The 22,485-nt window shown below is 48.1% G+C and overlaps 1 protein-coding gene across 1 annotated transcript in view; it reads right to left on the bottom strand.

The window, feature by feature from the left end:
- Positions 1-22,485, bottom strand: part of LOC112244066 (ETS domain-containing transcription factor ERF-like) — an 81,942-nt gene that overhangs the window by 25,069 nt on the left and 34,388 nt on the right. The window contains exon 2 of the mRNA XM_042308827.1: positions 1,674-1,908. Coding sequence (XP_042164761.1) covers positions 1,674-1,908 — 235 coding nt within the window. The remainder of the gene's footprint in view (positions 1-1,673; positions 1,909-22,485) is intronic.

Here is a 22,485-nt window from a genome sequence, read left to right as displayed (position 1 = left end):
AATGCTGAGCTGTAGTCAATGAACAGCACTCTTACATAGGTATTCCTCTTGTCCAGATGGGTTAGGGCAGTGTGATGGCGATTGCATCGTCAGTGGACCTATTGGGGCGGTAAGCAAATTGGAGTGGGTCTAGGGTGTCAGGTAGGGTGGAGGTGATATAATCCTTGACTAGTCTCTGAAAGCGCTTCATGATGACGGAGGTGAGTGCTACGGGGCGATAGTCATTTAGTTCAGATACCTTAGCTTTCTTGGGAACAGGAACAATGGTGGCCATCTTGAAGCATGTGGGGACAACAGACTGGGATAGGGATTGATTGAATATGTTCGTAAACACTCCAGACAGCTGGTCGGCGCATGCTCTGAGGACGCGGCTAGGGATAAGGTCTGGGCCGGCAGCCTTGCGAGGGTTAACACGTTTAAATATTTTACTCACGTTGACCACGGAGAAGGAGAGCCCACAGGCTTTGGTAAATTGTCATGCTCATCCCTTTTATACAGTGTATGGGTGATTGACATGTGATAGGCTATATGTGGTCAGAGTAGTGGTTATACAGTGTTTGGGTGATTGACATGTGATAGGCTATATGTGGTCAGAGTAGCGGTTATACAGTGTATGGGTGATTGACATGTGATAGGCTATATGTGGTCAGAGTAGCGGTTATACAGTGTATGGGTGATTGACATGTGATAGGCTATATGTGGTCAGAGTAGCGGTTATACAGTGTTTGGGTGATTGACATGTGTTAGGCTATATGTGGTCAGAGTAGCGGTTATACAGTGTATGGGTGATTGACATGTGATAGGCTATATGTGGTCAGAGTAGCGGTTATATGGTGTATGGGTGATTGACATGTGGTCAGAGTAGTGGTTATACAGTGTATGGGTGATTGACATGTGGTCAGAGTAGTGGTTATACAGTGTATGGGTGATTGACATGTGGTCAGAGTAGTGGTTATACAGTGTATGGGTGATTGACATGTGGTCAGAGTAGTGGTTATACAGTGTATGGGTGATTGACATGTGATAGGCTACATATAGTCAGAGTAGTGGTTATACAGTGCATGGGGAAGCCATACAGGGTCATGGAGGTCAATGCCATAACAGTATAAGGGGCTTGTGTTTGGGGTGTTTGAGTGAACAGTCTTTTTTGTTTAGTCACTGCCATTACATGGGCAATATTATCACCGCCATGGCAGGAATATGGGGTTTGAGTTGGTGTCAATAGAGTCCATGTGCTTTCTGGTCACTGCCAAAACAGTGTATTGGGAGATAGGGTCAGTGCCAATACAATAGGCCTACAGTATACAGTGTATTGGGAGATAGGGTCAGTGCCAATACGATAGGCCTACAGTATACAGTGTATTGGGAGATAGGGTCAGTGCCAATACGATAGGCCTACAGTATACAGTGTATTGGGAGATAGGGTCAGTGCCAATACGATAGGCCTACAGTATACAGTGCTTTAGGGGCTAGAGCTGGTGTCATAGTCAAACAGCCAGCTTATGTCAAGCAGACGTGCACAACGTAACAATAAACCTATATCTGGGGCCGAGGCCCGAGCTTGGAGAGGAATTGGGGCCTGGATCACTGCCATAAGACAGCCATGTGCATTAGGATCAGTGTGTAAACAGCACATGGAGCAGGACACGCTTGGTATCATTGAGTTTCCTTACCGGAGTGCCCTGCTCAGCTTGTCGTAGTTCATCTGGGGTTTGCACTTGCGGGCACCCCATAACCGGGCCACTTCGTCAGGGTCCTTGATGACAAACTCTCCATAGTCCCCCTGCCAGGCGATGACATCATGGTACTCCTCCTTCCTCAGCAGCTCCAGGATGAAGTGCCACAGCTGGATCTGTCGCGAGCCGGGGCTCGACTCAGGTTTGTAGGCCCAGTCTGGAAAGGCAAACCCTGGGGAGGAGAGGGGGGAGACCAGGGAGAAGGGAGTTAGCCTGGAGGTCCGTGGAGCACAGCCATACTGATGGACTGAGATGATTAGCCTTCATAGAGGACAGCACGTTCAGAAAGGCTATGCTCAGTCTAAATGTTCACTTATTTCTGTGAGTTTAGGCAGCACACAGTAGGCAGCACATAAAAACCCAACATTTGGGCCAATAGCTAAGTCACAGGAATGCTGTTTAGTTGCAGGGCAAGACATGAATATTGATTCCAACGAGGAGAGAGGAGTTGCCTCTAGCCCTGTCAGGCGTTCTCAGGTGAAGAGTGTTCTAGAAGGCGTGTTGTAGAAGAGGAAAGAGGATTAGTGAGGCCTACTTGTGTTCGGTCTTTTAGTACTCGGTCTGTAGCTTAGGGATGTATTTGGGATCCATCTGTACTGTACTGTACTGTATTAAGGCGTACACAGTGCTGCACATCATCGAGTGTGGCTGCTTGTCACTCACACCTGCCTGACCTGGCCTCTTCTCTGCCCTCCTCTTCTTTCCTCTCCTCCACTCTACTTTGTGTTGTATCTGACTCATGGTAGACTGGGTGTAGAAACCACAACAGTCCTGTCACCGTCACTGCTAGGGCGTCCACCCAACCACAACAGTCCTGTCAACCACACCCACACAGTCCTGTCACCGTCACTGCTAGGGCGTCCACCCAGCCACAACAGTCCTGTCATCGTCACTGCTACTGGGCGTCCACCCAGCCACAACAGTCCTGTCACCGTCACTGCTAGGGCGTCCACCCAGCCACAACAGTCCTGTCACCGTCACTGCTAGGGCGTCCACCCAGCCACACAGTCCTGTCAGTCCTGTCACCGTCACTGCTAGGGCGTCCACCCAGCCACAACAGTCCTGTCACCGTCACTGCTAGGGCGTCCACCCAGCCACAACAGTCCTGTCACCGTCACTGCTAGGGCGTCCACCCAGCCACAACAGTCCTGTCACCGTCACTGCTAGGGCGTCCACCCAGCCACAACAGTCCTGTCACCGTCACTGCTAGGGCGGCAGTCCCACCCAGCCACACAGTCCTGTCAGTCACTGCTGTCCACCCAGCCACAACAGTCCTGTCACCGTCACTGCTAGGGCGTCCACCCAACCACAACAGTCCTGTCACCGTCACTGCTAGGGCTCCACCCAACCACAACAGTCCTGGTCACTGCTAGGGCGTCCACCCAACCACAACAGTCCTGTCACCGTCACTGCTAGGGCCCCAACCACGTGCCACCCAACCACAACAGTCCTGTCACCGTCACTGCTAGGGCGTCCACCCAACCACAACAGTCCTGTGTCACTGCTAGGGCGTCCACCCAGCCACAACAGTCCTGTCACCGTCACTGCTAGGGCGTCCACCCAGCCACAACAGTCCTGTCACCGTCACTGCTAGGGCGTCCACCCAACCACAACAGTCCTGTCACCATCACTGCTAGGGCGTCCACCCAACCACAACAGTCCTGTCACCGTCACTGCTAGGGCGTCCACCCAACCACAACAGTCCTGTCACCCTAGGGCGTCCACCCAACCACAACAGTCCTGTCACCGTCACTGCTAGGGCGTCCACCCAACCACAACAGTCCTGTCACCGTCACTGCTAGGGCGTCCACCCAACCACAACAGTCCAGTCACCGTCACTGCTAGGGCGTCCACCCAACCACAACAGTCAAAGTCACTGTCACCCAACCACAACAGTCCTGTCACCGTCACTGCTAGGGGTGCCCACAGTCCAGCCACAACAGTCCTGTCACCGTCACTGCAGCCACAACAGTCCTGTCACCGTCACTGCTAGGGCGTCCACCCAACCACAACAGTCCTGTCACCGTCACTGCTAGGGCGTCCACCCAGCCACAACAGTCCTGTCACCGTCACTGCTAGGGCGTCCACCCAACCACAACAGTCCTGTCACCGTCACTGCTAGGGCGTCCACCCAACCACAACAGTCCTGCGCCGGAAACACTCACTGATCTCCCTGCCGTGATACTACTCTAATAGTGAGCACACACACGACCACAACACTGGTGCTCTTTCTAGGTCTGTGGAATACTATTCATAATGAAAACCTCTCCATCTCTTTTCCCTGATTCTGTCACTCTTTCCTACTGACAGAGGAAACAACACGACCTAGTCCTCCCTCCCCCAAATGTACAACGGAAACTCAAAGTGTGAACGGCGGAAACAGACTGTGGGTGTGGGCACATGTTCATGAGTGTTTGTTTGTCTGCCTGCTGACCTTGATGTAAATGTGTATTCAAGATTGAGAATAAGCCAGTATGTGAGTGAATGAGTGTATATACATGAGGCTTGAATGACGAGTTGAATGCACTTGAGAGGCTATTTCCTCCCATGTGGTCATGAAGATGTGACAAATCTGAGCCAGACTGGGTGTTAGCATCACTGGAGTGTTTCAAATCAAATCACATTTTATTTGTCACATACACATGGTTAGCAGATGTTAATGAGAGTGTCGCGAAATGCTTGTGCTTCTCGTTCTGACAATGCATTAAAAACCAACGAGTATTCTAACCTATCAATTCCACAACTACTACCTTATACACACAAGTGTAAAGGGATAAAGAAAATGTAAATAAAGATATATGAATGAGTGATGGTACAGAACGGCATAGGCAAGATGCTGTAGAGTATAGAGTACAGTATATACATATGAGATGAGTAATGTAGGGTATGTAAACATAAAAGTGGCATAGTTTAAAGTGGCAGGTGATACATGTATTACATAAAGATGCAGTAGATGATAGAGTACAGTATATACATATACATATGAGATGAGTAATGTAGAGTATGTAAACATTATATTAAGTGGCATTGTTTAAAGTACATAAATTTCCATTATTATAGTGGCTGGAGTTGAGTCAGAATGTTAGCAGCAGCCACTCAATGGGTGGTACATAGTTTAAATTAGAGGGAAACGCTGATCACCTACTGTTCAGTATGACGAACATCCTCTCTACATAACCATTACTCTGCCAGAGAAGAACAGGAGTCCATAGTTCCGTGATAAAAATCAGGCCTAGTCAATGCCGACCAATCCCATTCATCAGGGTTTGAGGCCTACAACTTTCTCCTGACTCACATGGCAGGATCTAAACATATATTGACCACATTTGAAATATGAAAACATCGGACAACTATCCCTATCCCGACATCTTGGGTGTGTATGACATCACAACAGCAGAAAAGCCACTACTAGTACAGATGAGCCCTGAAAAGCATCAAAATAACCAAATGTAGATAGATGTTGGAGGGACTTTCTAGATGACGGACAGATTGATAGATAAACTTAGCAAAAAAAGATATGTCCTCTCACTGTCAACTCAGTTTATTTTCAGCAAACTTAACGTGTAAATATTTGTATGAACATAAGATTCAACAACAGACAAACTGAACACGTTCCACAGACGTGACTAACAGAAATGGAATCACGTGTCCCTGAACAAAGCGGGGATCAAAATCAAAAGTAAAAGTCAGTATCTGGTGTGGCCACCAGCTGCATTAAGTACTGCAGTGCATCTCCTCCTCATAGACTGCACCAGATTTGCCAGTTCTTGCTGTGAGGTGTTACTCCACTCTTCCACCAAGGCACCTGCAAGTTCCCAGACATTTCTGTGAGGAATGGCCCCTAGCCCTCACCATTTGATCCTGTAGGTCCCAGACGTTCTCAATGGGATTGAGATCCAGGCTCTTCGCTGGCCACGGCAGAACACTGACATTGCTGTCTTGCAGAACGAGCAGTATGGCTTGTGCCATTGTCATGCTGGAGGGTCATGTCAGGATGAGCCTGCAGGAAGGGTACCACATGAGGGAGGAGGATGTCTTCCCTGTAATACACAGCGTTGAGATTGCCTGCAATGACAACAAGCTCAGTCCGATGATGCTGTGACACACCGCCCCAGACCATGATGGACCCTCCACCTCCAAATCGATCCCGCTCCAAAATACAGAGCTCGGTGTAAGGCTCATTCCTTCGACGATAAACGCGAATCCGACCATCACCCCTGGTGAGGAAAAAAATGTGACTCGTCAGTGAAGAGCACTTTTTGCCAATCCGGTCTGGTCCAGCGATGGTGGGTTTCTGCCCATGGGTGACGTTGTTGCCGGTGATGTCTGGTGAGGACATGCCTTACAACAGGCCTACAAGCCCTCAGTCCAGCCTCTCTCAACCTATTGCGGACAGTCTGAGCACTGATGGAGGGATTGTGCGTTCCTGGTGTAACTCGGGCAGTTGTTGTTTCCATCCTGTACCTGTCCTGCAGGTGATGTCCGGATGTACCGATCCTGTGCATGTGTTGTTACACGTGGTCTGCCACTGCGAGGACGATCAGCTGTCCGTTCTGTCCCCCTGTAGCACTGTCTTAGGCGTCTCACAGTATGGACATTGCAATTTATTGCCCTGGGCACATCTGCAGTCCTCATGCCTCCTTGCAGCATGCCTAAGGCACATCCACCCAGATGAACAGGGACCCTGGGCATCTTTCTTTAGCTGTTTTTCAGTCCGTAGAAAGGCCTCTTTAGTGTCCCAAGTTTTCGTAACTGTGACCTTAATTGCCTACCGTCTGTAAACTGTTAGAGTCTTAATGACCGTCCCACAGGTGCATGTTCATTAATTGTTTATGGTTCATTGAACAAACATGGGAAACAGTGTTTAAACTAGAGATCAACCGATTATGATTTTTCAACGCCGTTACCGATACCGGATATCGGAGGACCAAAAAAGCCGATACCGATTAAAAATAGGCACATTTTTGATACATATATATTTGTAATAATGACAATTAAAACAATACTGAATGAACAATGAACACTTATTTTAAACTAAGATAATACATAAATAAAATCTATTTAGCCTCAAGTAAATTATAAAACATCCTCAATTTGGTTTATATAATGCAAAAACACAGTGTTCGAGAAAAAAGTAAAAGTGCCATATAAAAAGATCAAGTTTAAGTTCCTTGCTCAGAACATATGAAAAAGATGGTGGTTCAATATTCCCAGATCTTCAATATTCCCAGTTAAGAAGTTTTAGGTTGTAGTTATTATATGACGCGTCGACTATTTCTCTCTATACCATTTGTATTTCATATACAGTTGAAGTCGGAAATTTACATACACCTTAGCCAAATGCATTTAAACCCAGTTGTTCCACAATTCCTGACATTTAATCATAGTAAAAATGCCCCGTCTTAGGTCAGTTAAAATAAAGTGGTGATCCTAAGAATGTGAAATGTCAGAATAATAGTAGAGAGAATGATCTATTTTAGCTTTTATTTCTTTCATCACATTCCTAGTGGGTCAGAAGTTACCATATACTCAATTAGTATTTGGTAGCATTGCCTTTAAATAGTTTAACTTGGGTCAAATGTTTCAGGTAGCCTTCCACAAGCTTCCCACAATAAGTTGGGTGAATTTTGGCACATTCCTCCTGACAAAGCTGGTGTAACTGAGTCAGGTTTGTAGGCCTCCTTTACTGTGGATATAGATACTCTTGTACCCGTTTCCTCCAGCATCTTCACAAGGTCCTTTGCTGTTGTTCTGGGATTGATTTGCACTTTTCGCACCAAAGTTTGTTCATCTCTAGGAGACCGAACGCATCTCCTTGCTGAGCGGTATGACGGCTGCGTGGTCCCATGGTGTTTATACTTGCGTACTATTGTTTGTACAGATGAACATGGTACCTTCAGGCATTTGGAAATTGCTCCCAAGGATGAACCAGACTTGTGGAAGTCTACAATTATTTTTCTGAGGTCTTGGCTGATTTCTTTTGATTGTCCCATGATGTCAAGCAAAGAGGCACAGAGTTTGGTAGGCCTTGAAATACATCCACAGGTACACCTCCAATTGACTCAAATTATGTCAAATTATGTCAATTAGCCTATCAGAAGCCTCTAAAGCCATGACATTCTTTTCTGGAATTTCCCAAGCTGTTTAAAGGCACAGTCAACTTAGTGTATGTAAATTTCTGACCCACTGGAATTGTGATACAGTGAAATAATCTGTCTGTAAACAATTGTTGGAAAGATTACCTGTGTCATGCACAAAGTAGATATCCTAACAGACTTGCCAAAACTATAGTTTGTTAACAAGTCATTTGTGGAGTGGTTGAAAAACAAGTTTTAATGACTCCAACCTAAGTGTATGTAAACTTCTGACTTCAACAGTACCTTTGACTATTGGATGTTCTAATAGGCACTTGAGTATTGCCAGCCTAATCTCATGAGTTGAAAGGCTTGAAGTCATAAACAGAGCTGTGATTCAATCATTGCTAAGAGCTGCTGGCAAACGCAGTAAAGTTTGAATGAATGCTTACGAGCCTGCTGCTGCCTACCACCGCTCAGTCAGACTGCTGTATCAAATCATAGACTTAATTATAATATAATAAACACAGAAATATGAGCCTTTGGTCATTAATATGGTCAAATCCACAAACCATTTCGAAAACAAAACATTTATTCTTTCAGAGTTCTCAATTATTGACAGATTTCTTTTTTATATATATTTGTTGCCGAAACACAGCTTTGATAAGATGACATTGACACAGGCAACACACAGGCAACACACAGGCAACACACAGGCAACACACAGGCAACACACACACATCGCATGTCAGGTCAACGGGTGAAATGGATCCCTGATAAGTAGAGAGACAAACTCTGCCTACCAACCTCTGAACAACGACTACAAAACTAACCATCGTCATCATCACACATACAGATATGGAGACAGCATACCGTGTGTGTAAATAACAGGGTAAATACACCCCCCCGAACAGCCAGCAAAACATGGGATGAAAGCACCAGTGTGAGTAGTAATAGTGTGTACTAATGAGTGTGATCTTGGTAGGAAACAATGTCTCAGCAACCAGAGCCCAGTAGTGTGTTGTGATACGGGACAGACATGTCTTCTCTACAGGGATTCTGGGGAAAATAGAGCCACAACAGGTGTCTTTTCATCACACACCAAGGCTGTGTCCTATATGTTACACCCAGAGGCCAAACCTGTCCTGAGTCACCGTGGATCAGTTATCACAAGAGGCTTCTCATACTAACACAAGAAACCGAGACCACGACAAACACACACACACAGAGCCGCTAACACTGAAGCCATGACATGTGCACAGGTCTGTTTGATGGGGTTTTAAGCGACTTTACAGTGGGCTTTGTGTGAGAAAGACACGTGTGTGTGTGTGTGTGTGTGTGTGTGTGTGTGTATGTGTGTGTGTGTGTGTGTGTCTCTCTCTGTGTCAGAATGCATCAATGCCATGCAGGAGAAAAGCAGTATGGGACCTCACCCCCCAAACTTAACCTCTTTGACCTCTACTCCTCCTGCTCTCCTCTATCCATCTCGGGTGCTCTCTTTCCCTCCTGGGGGAGACACCAGATAGCCATTACAGCAGAGAGGAGAGGAGCCACACACACACAGACACACACACACCATCAATAATGCAGCAGCTAGGCTGTGTGTGGAGGGGGGGTGGGGGGGACTAATCTCTGCCCTGGGACACTAGAGCTCGGGGTGTTAGTAAGTGAGAATATAGGGGGGGGTGGTAAGTAGCTACAACTTTTGGTTGGGGGATGGAGGGAGTCCCGGCGGGGGCTGAAAGAGTGGGAGGGAAGAGGAGACAGGGTGAGTCCTAGGACAAGGAGAGAAAGGGGGAGGAGGGAGAGTGGGAAACAAGAGTGGGAAGAGAGAGAGAGAGACAATGGTTGAAGAGGGGGTTGGGGAAAGAGGGGGTATAAAGAGAGGGATGAGATCATAGCTCGTCTGGTAGTCTGTTGTCATCCAGGTCACATTGCTTACCCCCCTCCCTTGTTCTCCCTCTATCTCTGCGGATGCCCGTCTTCCTCTGTGTGATCTCTTTGGCAGGCCTTTTCTAGACTTCTAACGCTGGAGCTATTTCAACTATGTAGAGGGACCAACTACAATGACCTCCGAACAGCACAGAGAGAGAGAGACTGGGGGAGAAGGGGAGAGGAAAAAGCGATTGATAGCGAGAAGGAGAGTAACGTGGCCATATCTACAGCTGGTTTTCTGTGAAGGACAGAGTGAACACAGTGTGTGTGTGTGTGAGTGAGACACTAGAAGCATATGAGGCCTTGAATCTGATTCTGAACTCCAATCGCTGACACACATGTACACAGTATCATCTCCTACCCTCCTCCTGAGTGGCACAGTGGTCTAAGGCACTGCATCTCAGTGCGAGAGGCATCACTACAGATCCTGGTTCGATCCCGGGCTCTATCACAAGCGGCCGTGATCGGGAGTCCCATAGGGCAGCGTGGAATTGGCCCGGTGTGGTCCAGGTTAGGGGAGGGTTTGGCCGGGGTAGGCCGTCATTGTAAATAAGAATTTGTTCTTGCCTAGTTAAATAAAGGTCGATCAATCAATAACCCCCCTTTGTGAGCAGTGGTACCTGGGCACCATTGGCACAGTGACTGACTGACACACAGCCTCTAGCTAGGAACAGGGGGGTTAAAGGAGGGTGGAGAGGGAAAGGAGGTGTAAGACAGAGGGAAGCTGGGAAGGGTGGGGGATGAGTTAGGGAATAGATAGTTTTACTGTTCATATTTAACTAAAATGTTTATTATCCACTTCACTTGCTTTGGCAATGTAAACATATGTTTCCCATGCCAATAAAGTCCATTAAATTGAGAGGCAAGATGTGTGACTTGTTGCCACAAGGGCAACCAGTGAAGAACAAATACCATTGGAATTACAACCCATATGTATTTATTTTCCCTTTTTACTATAACTATTTGCACATCGTTACAACACTGTATATAGACATATGACATTTGAAATGTCTCTTAATTTGGAACTTTGTGAGTGTAATGTTTACTGTTAACTTTTTATTGTTTACTTCACATTTGTTTATTATCTATTTCACTTGCTTTGGCAATGTTAACATACGTTTCCCATGCCAATAAAGCCCTCTGAATTGAAAGCGAGAGCGAGAGAACCAAGTCTACCTGACAAACTACAGAGATAGGTGAAAGTAGTGAATAAGAAATGTGAATAAAGCTGTGTCCCTGGGACAAAGTGAGAGGAGACGGAGCTGAGTCGAGGCAGGAGCCTATACCCAGTTAGGGTCGTGTAGCTGTCATTGTTCAACTACTGGGACATTCAGTACAGTGAGAGAGACAGAGCGAGAGAGAGAGAGACGTGGAGGTGGGGGAGTACTGGTGGCCTTGGAGGGACAAAAATAGACCCATACATACACTGGGGTTATTGTTCCACAGAGAGAGAACGAGAGAGCATGAGGGGGGAAGGAGTTAGAGAGAGAGAAGTCGAGAAGTGCTGCGAGAGGGGGGGGAGGAGCGAGAAACAGGAGACAAATCCTACAGGAGTCTGGTGTCCTGTACTAGCAACATTATACATCCAGTAACACAACCATACACTCGGTGGACAGTTTATTAGGTACACCCATCTAGTACTGGGCCGGACCCCACTGTAGCCATGAAAGGAGGCACCTGGTCAGCAACAATGTTCAGATACACTGTAGCGTTCAAACATTGATGCATTGGCATGAAGGGATCTAACATGTGCCAGGAAAACTGTCTGGACACCATTAAACCAGCAGCAGCCTGTACCGTTGACACCAGGCAGGATGGGGCCATGGACTCATGCTGCTTACCCCAAATCCTAACTCTGCCATCAACATGACGCAACAGGAACCAGGATTCATCGGACTCGGACCAGGCAATGTTTTTCTGCTCCTCAATTGTCCAGTGTTGTTGATCACGTGTCCACTGGAGCAGCAGCTTCTTGTTTTTAGCTGATAGGAGTGGATCCCAGTGTGCACCACTGTTGTACTGCTCAGTTATTTGCCTGTTTGTGACCCGCCTGTTAGCTTGTATGATTCTTGCCCTTCTCCTTTGATGTCTCATCAACAAGCTGTTTTCACCCACAGAACTGCCACTGACTGGATGTTTTTTGTTTGTAGCACCATTCTGGGTAAACCCTAGACACTGTTGTGGGTGAAAAGCCCAGGAGGCCCGCCAATTCTGAGATACTGGAACCGGAGCGCCTGGCAACGACAATCATACCACACTCAGTTGCTTAGGTCACTGGTTTTGCCCATTCTAACGGAATGCCTCAATGTCTGCCTGCTTTATATAGCAGACCACGTGGCTCACTGTCTGTAGGAGCGAACCATTTCGTAAACGGGGTGGTGTACCTAATAAACTGACCACTGTATATTCCCATTTTACACCCTCATGCACACTTCAGCCTATAGCGACACCCTAACACACCATAACCTTCCTGGAAATCTGCTGGGGTATATTCAGCAAGATGAAACATTTAGAATGTCACAGATAAAAACGTAATGAATATAGCAGACTGGATTCCCTATTCTACATGACAGACAGATTGAGCCCGGAGTTGGACCCCGTTACTAGAGCCCGGAGTTGGACCCCGTTACTAGAGCCCGGAGTTGGACCCCGTTACTAGAGCCCGGAGTTGGACCCCGTTACTAGAGCCCGGAGTTGGACCCCGTTACTAGAGCCCGGAGTTGAACCCCGTTACTAGAGCCCAGAGTTGGACCCTGTTACTAGAGCCCAGAGTTGGACCCTGTTACTAGAACCCAGAGTTGGATCCTGTTACTAGAGCCCAGAGTTGGACCCTGTTACTAGAACCCAGAGTTGGAACCTGTTACTAGAGCCCAGAGTTGGAACCTGTTACTAGAGCCCAGAGTTGGACCCTGTTACTAGAACCCAGAGTTGGAACCTGTTACTAGAGCCCAGAGTTGGAACCTGTTACTAGAGCCCAGAGTTGGACCCTGTTACTAGAACCCAGAGTTGGATCTTGTTACTAGAACCCAGAGTTGGATCCTGTTACTAGAGCCCAGAGTTGGACCCTGTTACTAGAACCCAGAGTTGGACCCTGTTACTAGAACCCAGAGTTGGAACCTGTTACTAGAGCCCAGAGTTGGAACCTGTTACAAGAGCCCAGAGTTGGAACCTGTTACTAGAGCCCAGAGTTGGAACCTGTTACTAGAGCCTGGACTTCTTCCTGCTCAGGTCAGGATCATGTTTAATGTCAACTTGCCTACATAAGGTACTAAATGATCATGAGAGAATTGCGGCATCAGTTGATGTGATGGTTTCTTGGAGACCAGGCTGCAGGGGAACGGACTCTGACGACCCCAGTGGCACCCAATCATATGGGCAGAATCTTTAACCAGAGTTACTCTCTCAACCCATACACACACCACCCCATTGTCCCAGTGGGGTTTGGGGCAGCAGAATAATATTGTGTCAGTAAAGCTGGTGGTGGATCTCTGAGGTGCTGCCGGGTATATTTATTACCTTCACCAGAGTAACACTGCGCTCCCAAGACATTCCCCTCACACCACACACACCAGCCTCCTTAGGGACAGACCGCAAGCGCCTCTCTCTTTCTCTCCCCCCCGCCATTTCACATATTGGTGTTAATGTACTCCTGTAGCCAGCTCTGGGCAGACATGAACCTGTCAGTTGACTTTTCACCGCTCTCCTCCTCTCTTCCCAACATGTTGTACTGGGGTGTGTGTGTGTGTGTATATATATATACACTGCTCAAAAAAATAAAGGGAACACTTAAACAACACAATGTAACTCCAAGTCAATCACACTTCTGTGAAATCAAACTGTCCACTTAGGAAGCAACACTGATTGACAATAAATTTCACATGCTGTTGTGCAACAGTTGGAAATTATAGGCAATTAGCAAGACACCCCCAATAAAGGAGTGGTTCTGCAGGTGATAACCACAGACCACTTCTCAGTTCCTATGCTTCCTGGCTGATGTTTTGGTCACTTGAATGCTGGCGGTGCTTTCACTCTAGTGGTAGCATGAGACGGAGTCTACAACCCACACAAGTGGCTCAGGTACTGCAGCTTCATCCAGGATGGCACATCAATGCGAGATGTGGAAAGAAGGTTTGCTGTGTCTGTCAGCGTAGTGTCCAGGGCATGGAGGCGCTACCAGGAGACAGGCCAGTACATCAGGAAATGTGGAGGAGGCCGTAGGAGGGCAACAACCCAGCAGCAGGACCGCTACCTCCGCCTTTGTGCAAGGAGGAGCAGGAGGAGCACTGCCAGAGCCCTGCAAAATGACCTCCAGCAGGCCACAAATGTGCATGTGTCTGCTCAAACAGTCAGAAACAGACTCCATGAGGGTGGTATGAGGGCCCGACGTCCACAGGTGGGGGTTGTGCTTACAGCCCAACACCGTGCAGGACATTTGGCATTTGCCAGAGAACACCAAGAATTGCAAATTCACCACTGGCGCCATGTGCTCTTCACAGATGAAAGCAGGTTCACACTGAGCACGTGACAGACATGACAGTCTGGAGACGGCGTGGAGAACGTTCTACTGCCTGCAACATCCTCCAGCATGACCGTTTTGGCGGTGGGTCAGTCATGTGTGGGGTGGCATTCCTACAAGAGGAAGGCATTGATGCTATGGACTGGCCCGCCCGTTCCCCAGACCTGAATCCAATTGAGCACGTCTGGGACATCATGTCGCGCTCCATCCACCAACGCCACATTGCACCACAGACTGTCCAGGAGTTGGCGGATGCTTTAGTCCAGGTCTGGGAGGAGATCCCTCAGGAGACCATCCGCCACCTCATCAGGAGCATGCCCAGGCGTTGTAGGGAGGTCATACAGGCACGTGGAGGCCACACACACACTACTGAGCCTCATTTTGACGTGTTTTAAGGACATTACATCAAAGTTGGATCAGCCTGTAGTGTGGTTTTCCACTTTAATTTTGAGTGGGACTCCAAATCCAGACCTCCATGGGTTGATAAATTTGATTTCCATTGATCATTTTTGTGTGATTTTGTTGTCAGCACATTCAACTATGTAAAGAAAAAATTATTTAATAAGAATATTTCATTCATTCAGATCTAGGATGTGTTATTTTAGTGTTCCCTTTATTTTTTTGAGCAGTATATATATGTGTGTGTGTAACTACGTAAGTGCAAGATACTGTGTTAGTGACTGTGTGACCCCATTGGGCTCCCGAGTGTCGAAGCGGTCTAAGGCACTGTTTCTCAGCACTACAGACCCTGGTTTGATTCCAGGCTGTTTCACAACCAGCTATGTTTGGGAGTCCCATAGGGCGGTGCACAATTGGCCCAGCGTCGTCCAGATTAGGGTTTGTTCGGGGTAGGCTGTCGTTGTAAATAATAATTGGTTCCTAACTGACTTTCCTAGTTAAAAAAATAAATAAAAAGTGGGGGTGCGGGCTTGTGTGGATTGAGGATGTGTGGAATATGTGTGTCAGTAGCTAGGTTTCCATCCAATTTGCAAAATATATCTTGTGACTATTCTAAAATCTGCATAAAACAATCTGCTAATTTTCCCACCACAGATGTATTTCCATCAAACAGACATATTGAGGATAAAAGGCTGTGTGTGATGATGTACTGCATATAAAATAACTATTGTGGTGAAATTCCCATTTAACCAAATGAATAATACAAGTTAAATGGGTTTCCATCGCATTTTCAACTTGAGTGATGTTTTTGTCAACTGTGTTATAGAGCAAATGTGTCCACTCTGGTCTTGGCACGTACTCTAGCCAACAGCTGGCAGACACAGTGAGGGTGGGCTACCTACATTATGACATTATTATGGATAATAGTGATATTAGTTTAATTTGTAAAATGGCAGCCAAGCATCGATCATCATTCACCAGAATAAGCATCAAGCTCATCACCGTGCACTTTCACCACCCTGCGAAGTTCATCAGAACGTTTTTCATCTGTAGATTAATAACCTGCCTGCTTCCCAAGTTGTGGTGGGAGGACCACACAACATATCAAGTTGACTTCCATATGATGGTTATTATATCAAAATTTGTGCATAAAGGCATTTCCACATCATTTCACTGACACAAGAAGATCCCACCATGTCCAACCAAACAATTGTCTGTCGCATTTATAAAATTGTACCGGCATTTCCTGTTTCCATCAGCCCAGATGTGACTCATTCATGCATCAGGTAATTCATCCGCATAAAATGGTTTGATGGAAACCTGGTTTGTGTTGTGTGTGTGGTCAGCGAGACATTGGTGTCTGTACTAACCATGCTGTTGCCAAGGTGATGCTAGAACTATCTGTCCATCAGGAGTGTGCATGTATACTGACTGGTAGCAAGTGGGTTAAGGATGTGTGTGTGTGAGGAGGTTTCCTGGAATGTGTCACCAGTGCGGGACAGGAAGAGAGCAACTGTTCTAAACCACAACAACAGATCTGTTTCCTCCGTGTGTGTGTGTGTGTGTGTGTGTGTGTGTGTGTGTGTGTGTGTGTGTGTGTGTGTGTGTGTGTGTGTGTGTGTGTGTGTGTGTGTGTGAGAATGCATGAATGCTCCCTCAAATAGACATCCAGTGAAAAGAGAACACTTTGTAAAGTTGGCCACCAGGTCAAATCCACCAGGCCTGTAGAACTGGGATGGTCAACATGTCATGTCTGAAAGCCTGTAGGACGTAGACCAGGAAGATGTGTTAAGACCAAGGAGATGGTCCTGTATGACAGAGAGAAGCTGATGCAATGCCACTGCAGGGAAATGACAAGGACGCTGGAGAAATGGCAGAGCAGAGCTCAACAAGTGTGCTGCTCTGACGACCAGCAGGCAGGCAGGCAGGCAGGTAGGCAGACCGACACGGCAGGTAGACAGACACGGCAGGTAGAGAGGTACAGTCAGGAAAGTCAAACAAGCATGACAGTGACACATAGAGAACAGACCTAATGACAAGAAGTTACACAAAACTGGAAAAACAAGTTCACAATAACAGTTACTGGGCAGGATGTGTGTGTATGTATGTAGATGCGTCATCGCTGACTCAGTGTGTGTAATTCAGCCTTCCCAACTCAAACACTTCTCTCCCTCTCCCTCCAATCCCTTCCTTTTCTCTCCTTCTCTCCCTCCCTCTCTCTCTCTCTTGGACACTGTCTCCTAGCAACCAGACACTTCAGGCCTAAAAATATCCCCCAGAAACAAACAGAACAAAAAAATAAAACATACATGACAATTAATCCTTTCAAACACAGAGCAGCAAAGACTCAAATAGAACAGGTAAGAGAAAGGAGGATGAGGAGGGAGAGAGGGAGCCAGCAACAGGTAGTCGTGAGGCGACAGAGTTCTTTGCTGAATGACAGAAGAATCTCGCTCCTCTCACTTCCAAGACCCACACTCTGCCTCGCTGTGTGTGTGTGTGTGTGTGTGTGTGTGTGTGTGTGTGTGTGTGTGTGTGTGTGTGTGTGTGTGTGTGTGTGTGTGTGTGTGTGTGAGAGAGAGAAGCCCACTCTACCTGGCAGTAGAGGAACAGAACCTTTCCATAGTCCAACACAAGGCAGTAACTAGGGGTGGTGAAGAAAAACAGGCCATGCAGGCCAAGCTGCACTGAGACACAGTGAACCACAATACACGGTTCCACAAAGGCTGTACCAGCTCTCCTCTCAGAAGAACTCAGTGACTCCCATCACACCTCCTATCCAGTGGCCGGCACGTTCCCACTCACTCCTTCTATCCAGTGGCCGGCACAAAAAAATCCTAACCGCCTGTTGATATGAACAGCGTCCCCGCCACAACCGCTCCACTGTCCTCCCCGCCACAACCGCTCCACTGTCCTCCCCGCCACAACCGCTCCACTGTCCTCCCCGCCACAACCGCTCCACTGTCCTCCCGCCACAACCGCTCCACTGTCCTCCCCGCCACAACCGCTCCACTGTCCTCCCCGCCACAACCGCTCCACTGTCCTCCCCGCCACAACCGCTCCAACAACCGCTCCACTGTCCTCCCCGCCCACCGCTCCACTGTCCTCCCCGCCAACCGCTCCACTGTCCTCCCCACCACTGTCCTCCCCACCACAACCGCTCCACTGTCCTCCCCACCACAACCGCTCCACTGTCCTCCCCGCCACAACCGCTCCACTGTCCTCCCCGCCACAACCGCTCCACTGTCCTCCCCGCCACAACCGCTCCACTGTCCTCCCCGCCACAACCGCTCCACTGTCCTCCCGCCACAACCGCTCCACTGTCCTCCCCGCCACAACCGCTCCACTGTCCTCCCCGCCACAACCGCTCCACTGTCCTCCCCGCCACAACCGCTCCACTGTCCTCCCCGCCACAACCGCTCCACTGTCCTCCCCGCCACAACTGCTCCACTGTCCTCCCCACTAAATTACCCAATTACAAAGTAATAAAACGATGCAACTCTTCAGTTGATTGTTTAAGGTGATGTGATACTCTGTCATTAACAGCCTCAGTATGGTGTTTGATCAATGTGTCTCACCATGTAGGTTATGCAGCCAGTGTGTTGAGTGGTGCTGCCTGTCTGTCTGGTCTGTCCTGTCCTGTACTGGGGAATCCACTGCATGCGCCTCTCACTCACCTGTTTACACTATACAGGACAGGACTTCTCTGTTCTCATTACACACAGGTGCTCACAGAGAGACACACAAAACATCCCTGGTGCCAACAAGAGGCTGAGTGTATTATGTCGGGCCCTATAACATCAGAGATGCGGAGAACGTGGACGGAATCACAGAATCCAGACATTAAAACAGAATTGAACGATATTCAAAAATGTATTGATTGAACTGTATTGACTAGCATACAGAATGCCTCAGTGATTCGTATTGTCCTGCAACGTTCTGAAGAGGCAACAATAATTCCCCCTGTCTGTATGTGCGGTACGTCTACCACTGTGTAGCTGTTAGCGATGATGCTAATGAAAAGTCTTCTGGTAGATAGAAAGGCTTTCCAAATAACCTTCTCAATGAAATGTTAACTACAAAGTAGCCTGTGCTTCCCTGGCAGAATGATATCAGGATTATTTGTGTCAATCCAGTGGGTATTTGTTTTGTAAACACTACCATCACGGAAACTCTACCAACAGCAGCCTCTTGCTAACTGCACAATGGAATTAAAAGGTAACTACAACCAGAAATGTACATTTCAACAACAACAAAATCCACAGCCCTCAAAAGTGGTCTCCTGATGTGGTTTAAGTATTGTTGTTGACTTCAGAGAGTGAAAACCTGAAAAAAGTTGGGGAAAACAGAAACCTGGAAAAACTCAACTGAGAAAACGTGATTTGGGGAAAAACTAAACAGTTCAAGCCAAAAGTATAACTGATTTTATAGAGTCCCAATTATGTCATTGCTGAGGTGGATGAAGACCTTTCCATAGTCCCTCTCCCCTACTGCTGCCTGCTGTCAGACTACTACCGTCAGACTACTGCTGCCTGCTGTCAGACTACTGCTGCCTGCAGTCAGACTACTGCTGCCTGCTGCCAGACTACTACCGTCAGACTACTGCTGCCTGCTGTCAGACTACTGCTGCCTGCTGTCAGACTACTGCTGCCTGCTGTCAGACTACTGCTGCCTGCAGTCAGACTACTGCTGCCTGCTGCCAGACTACTGCTGCCTGCTGCCAGACTACTGCTGCCTGCTGCCAGACTACTGCTGCCTGCTGCCAGACTACTGCTGCCTGCTGCCAGACTACTGCTGCCTGCTGCCAGACTACTGCTGCCTGCTGTCAGACTACTGCTGCCTGCTGTCAGACTACTGCTGCCTGCTGTCAGACTACTGCTGCCTGCTGTCAGACTACTGCTGCTGCTGTCAGACTACTGCTGCCTGCTGTCAGACTACTGCTGCCTGCCAGCTGCTGCCAGACTACTGCTGCCTGCTGTCAGACTACTGCTGCCTGCTGTCAGACTACTGCTGTCAGACTACTGCTGCCTGCTGTCAGACTACTGCTGTCAGACTACTGCCTGCTGTCCTGCTGTCAGACTACTGCTGTCAGACTACTGCTGTCAGACTACTGCCAGACCTGCTGTCAGACTACTGCCGCCTGCTGTCAGACTACTGCCGCCTGCTGTCAGACTACTGCCGCCTGCTGTCAGACTACTGCCGCCTGCTGTCAGACTACTGCCGCCTGCTGTCAGACTACTCCTTCTCATCATTATTCACTTACAACTAGTCCTAATCTTAATCCAGGCCTTTTCAACAACAGCAGGACAGGTTAGCATCACATGCTACTCAGACGCTGTTCCTCTATACCAACTTTGTTTGTGCCCCCGACGGCTTGACTGTGTCAGCACGGTGTGCGAGGTCCCAAAAATACACCCTTACTTCACCGAGACCATCAACCTATGCCTTCCCCATTCCTTTCTGCTTCTCCATCAAGCCTTCTTTCCCCTCACTCTTTTCCTGACATTCTTTTATTGGGGATCATTTTAGATGAAGGAAAAAGCTCTCTCCACATCTGCTACCAATTCCTGTAAGAGAGACGTAGTGGGCGAGAGAGGGAAGAGAGGGAGGAGGTAAAGGGTAAGCAAAGAAAGGGTTTACAAAGAGGGGGGGGGGAAGAAAGATATGGAATAGGTATATAGGAAAAGAAAAGAAAGACACTACACACACACTATCATGGCATTGGCAGCAGCATGTCACAGTGGGCTGTGAGGGGGACACAGAGGGCAGAGCACAGTGTGTGTGTGTGTGTGTGTGTGTGTGTGTGTGTGTGTGTGTGTGTGTGTGTGATTATCCCATCGTAAACAGGGAACGAGGACACGCGCAGTGTCACCGCCTGTCACCACTTTCTCTACCCTCTGTTCTCTCTGATCTCTCTCTCCCTCCATCTCCCCATTCTTTCTCTACCCTCTGTTCTCTCTGATCCCTCTCTCCCTCCATCTCCCCATTCTTTCTCTACCCTCTGTTCTCTCTGATCCCTCTCTCCCTCCATCTCCCCATTCTTTCTCTACTCTGTTCTCTGCGATCCCTCTCTCCCTCCATCTCCCCATTCTTTCTCTATCTGATCCCTCTCTCCCTCCATCTCCCCATTCTTTCTCTACCCTCTGTTCTCTGCGATCCCTCTCCCTCCATCTCCATCTCCCCATTCTTTCCATCTCCCCACCCTCTGTTCTCTGCGATCCCTCTCTCCCTCCATCTCCCCATTCTTTTTCTCTACCCTCTGATCCCTCTCTCCCTCCATCTCCCCATTCTTTCTCTACCCTCTGTTCTCCATCTCCCCATTCTTTCTTTCTACCCTCTGTTCTCTGTTCTCTCTGATCCCTCTCTCCCTCCATCTCCCCATACCCCCTCTCTGATCCCTCTCTCCCTCCATCTCCCCCCCATTCTTTCTCCATCTCCCCATTCTTTCTCTACCCTCTGTTCTCTCTGATCCCTCTCTCCCTCCATCTCCCCATTCTTTCTCTACCCTCTGTTCTCTCTGATCCCTCTCTCCCTCCATCTCCCCATTCTTTCTCTACCCTCTGTTCTCTCTGATCCCTCTCTCCCTCCATCTCCCCCCATTGTTTCTCTATCCCTCTCTCCCTCCATCTCCCCTCTTTTCTCCCTCTGTTCTCGATCCCTCTCTCCCTCCATCTCCCCATTCTTTCTCTACCCTCTGTTCTCTGCGATCCCTCTCTCCCTTCATCTCCCCATTCTTTCTCTACTCTGTTCTCTGCGATCCCTCTCTCCCTCCATCTCCCCATTCTTTCTTTTCCCGCTGTCCCTCCTCTGTCCATTCCTCGCCCATAAGTAGCTTTGATCTTTCTTACGTAACATTCGCCTCACACTCACAGACGCCGCCGGCGGCATTATGTGTGTATGTATCTGTGTGGACATGTGTTTGAAAGGCAGGACAATTCACACTTGACTGAACGTGATTCTGTGTGTGTGTGTCTTTGTTTATGTGTTATTCTCCTCTGACTGTAGCTAGAACGTTGTCTTGGCTAGTGTCCCTCACATGTATGTGTGGTCTGTCTGAGAGTGGTACATAAGCATGTCTCTCTCTCCAGGCAGCCCAGATAATCACTGTTTATCCTTCAGTATGACTGGGCTACCATGGGGAGTACCATGCGCCTGCTCTTCCCACACACACACACACACACAAGGGGAAACTACGCGTCAACTCAGCTACAGTTGGAGAAGATTGTGGGGTTTTGAAGATTAAAAACACTGCTACATAAACATACAGGTCACGGTGGTTGTAAACAGGGCTCTGCTCTAAAGCCCATTAATTGGTGGACTGATTGAATTAACGAGGCAGAGCGTCCAGTCAGGTTAGTAAGGTTGGCTTGTCCTGCTCTCCTCCTCTCCCTTGTTCCTTCTGTCTGTCTCACGGGAGAGATTAGTCCTCAGCTGGAGCAAATAAATCTGTCGGTTACACAAGAGGCAGAGAGAGAGAGAGAGAGAGAGGAGAGAGAGGGCAAGTGATGTAATCACCAACACACAGAGAGAGAGAGATGGAGGGAAAGACCGAGAGACTGATGAAGAGAGCGAGATGGAGGGAGAGAGAGAGGAGGGGTAGAGATTGAGCGAGAGACAGAGCAACAAAGAACGAGAGAGAGAGACAGACAGAAAGAGAAATGCACATCTGGGTCTACAACACTGGATGACTACCTTGCACTTCCAGGGCAGCACTTCCATAGAGACAACATCAACACCACCATGGCTCAGAAACCCTGTTACTACTCCTGACCTCCACCAACACTACAACATCCCTGTTACTACTCCTAACCTCCACCAACACTAC

Source organism: Oncorhynchus tshawytscha, linkage group LG03, assembly GCF_018296145.1.
Source record: "Oncorhynchus tshawytscha isolate Ot180627B linkage group LG03, Otsh_v2.0, whole genome shotgun sequence".
NCBI lineage: Eukaryota > Metazoa > Chordata > Actinopteri > Salmoniformes > Salmonidae > Oncorhynchus > Oncorhynchus tshawytscha.
Note: the sequence above shows the minus strand (reverse complement) of the source record. Positions and strands in the feature narration are given on the sequence as shown.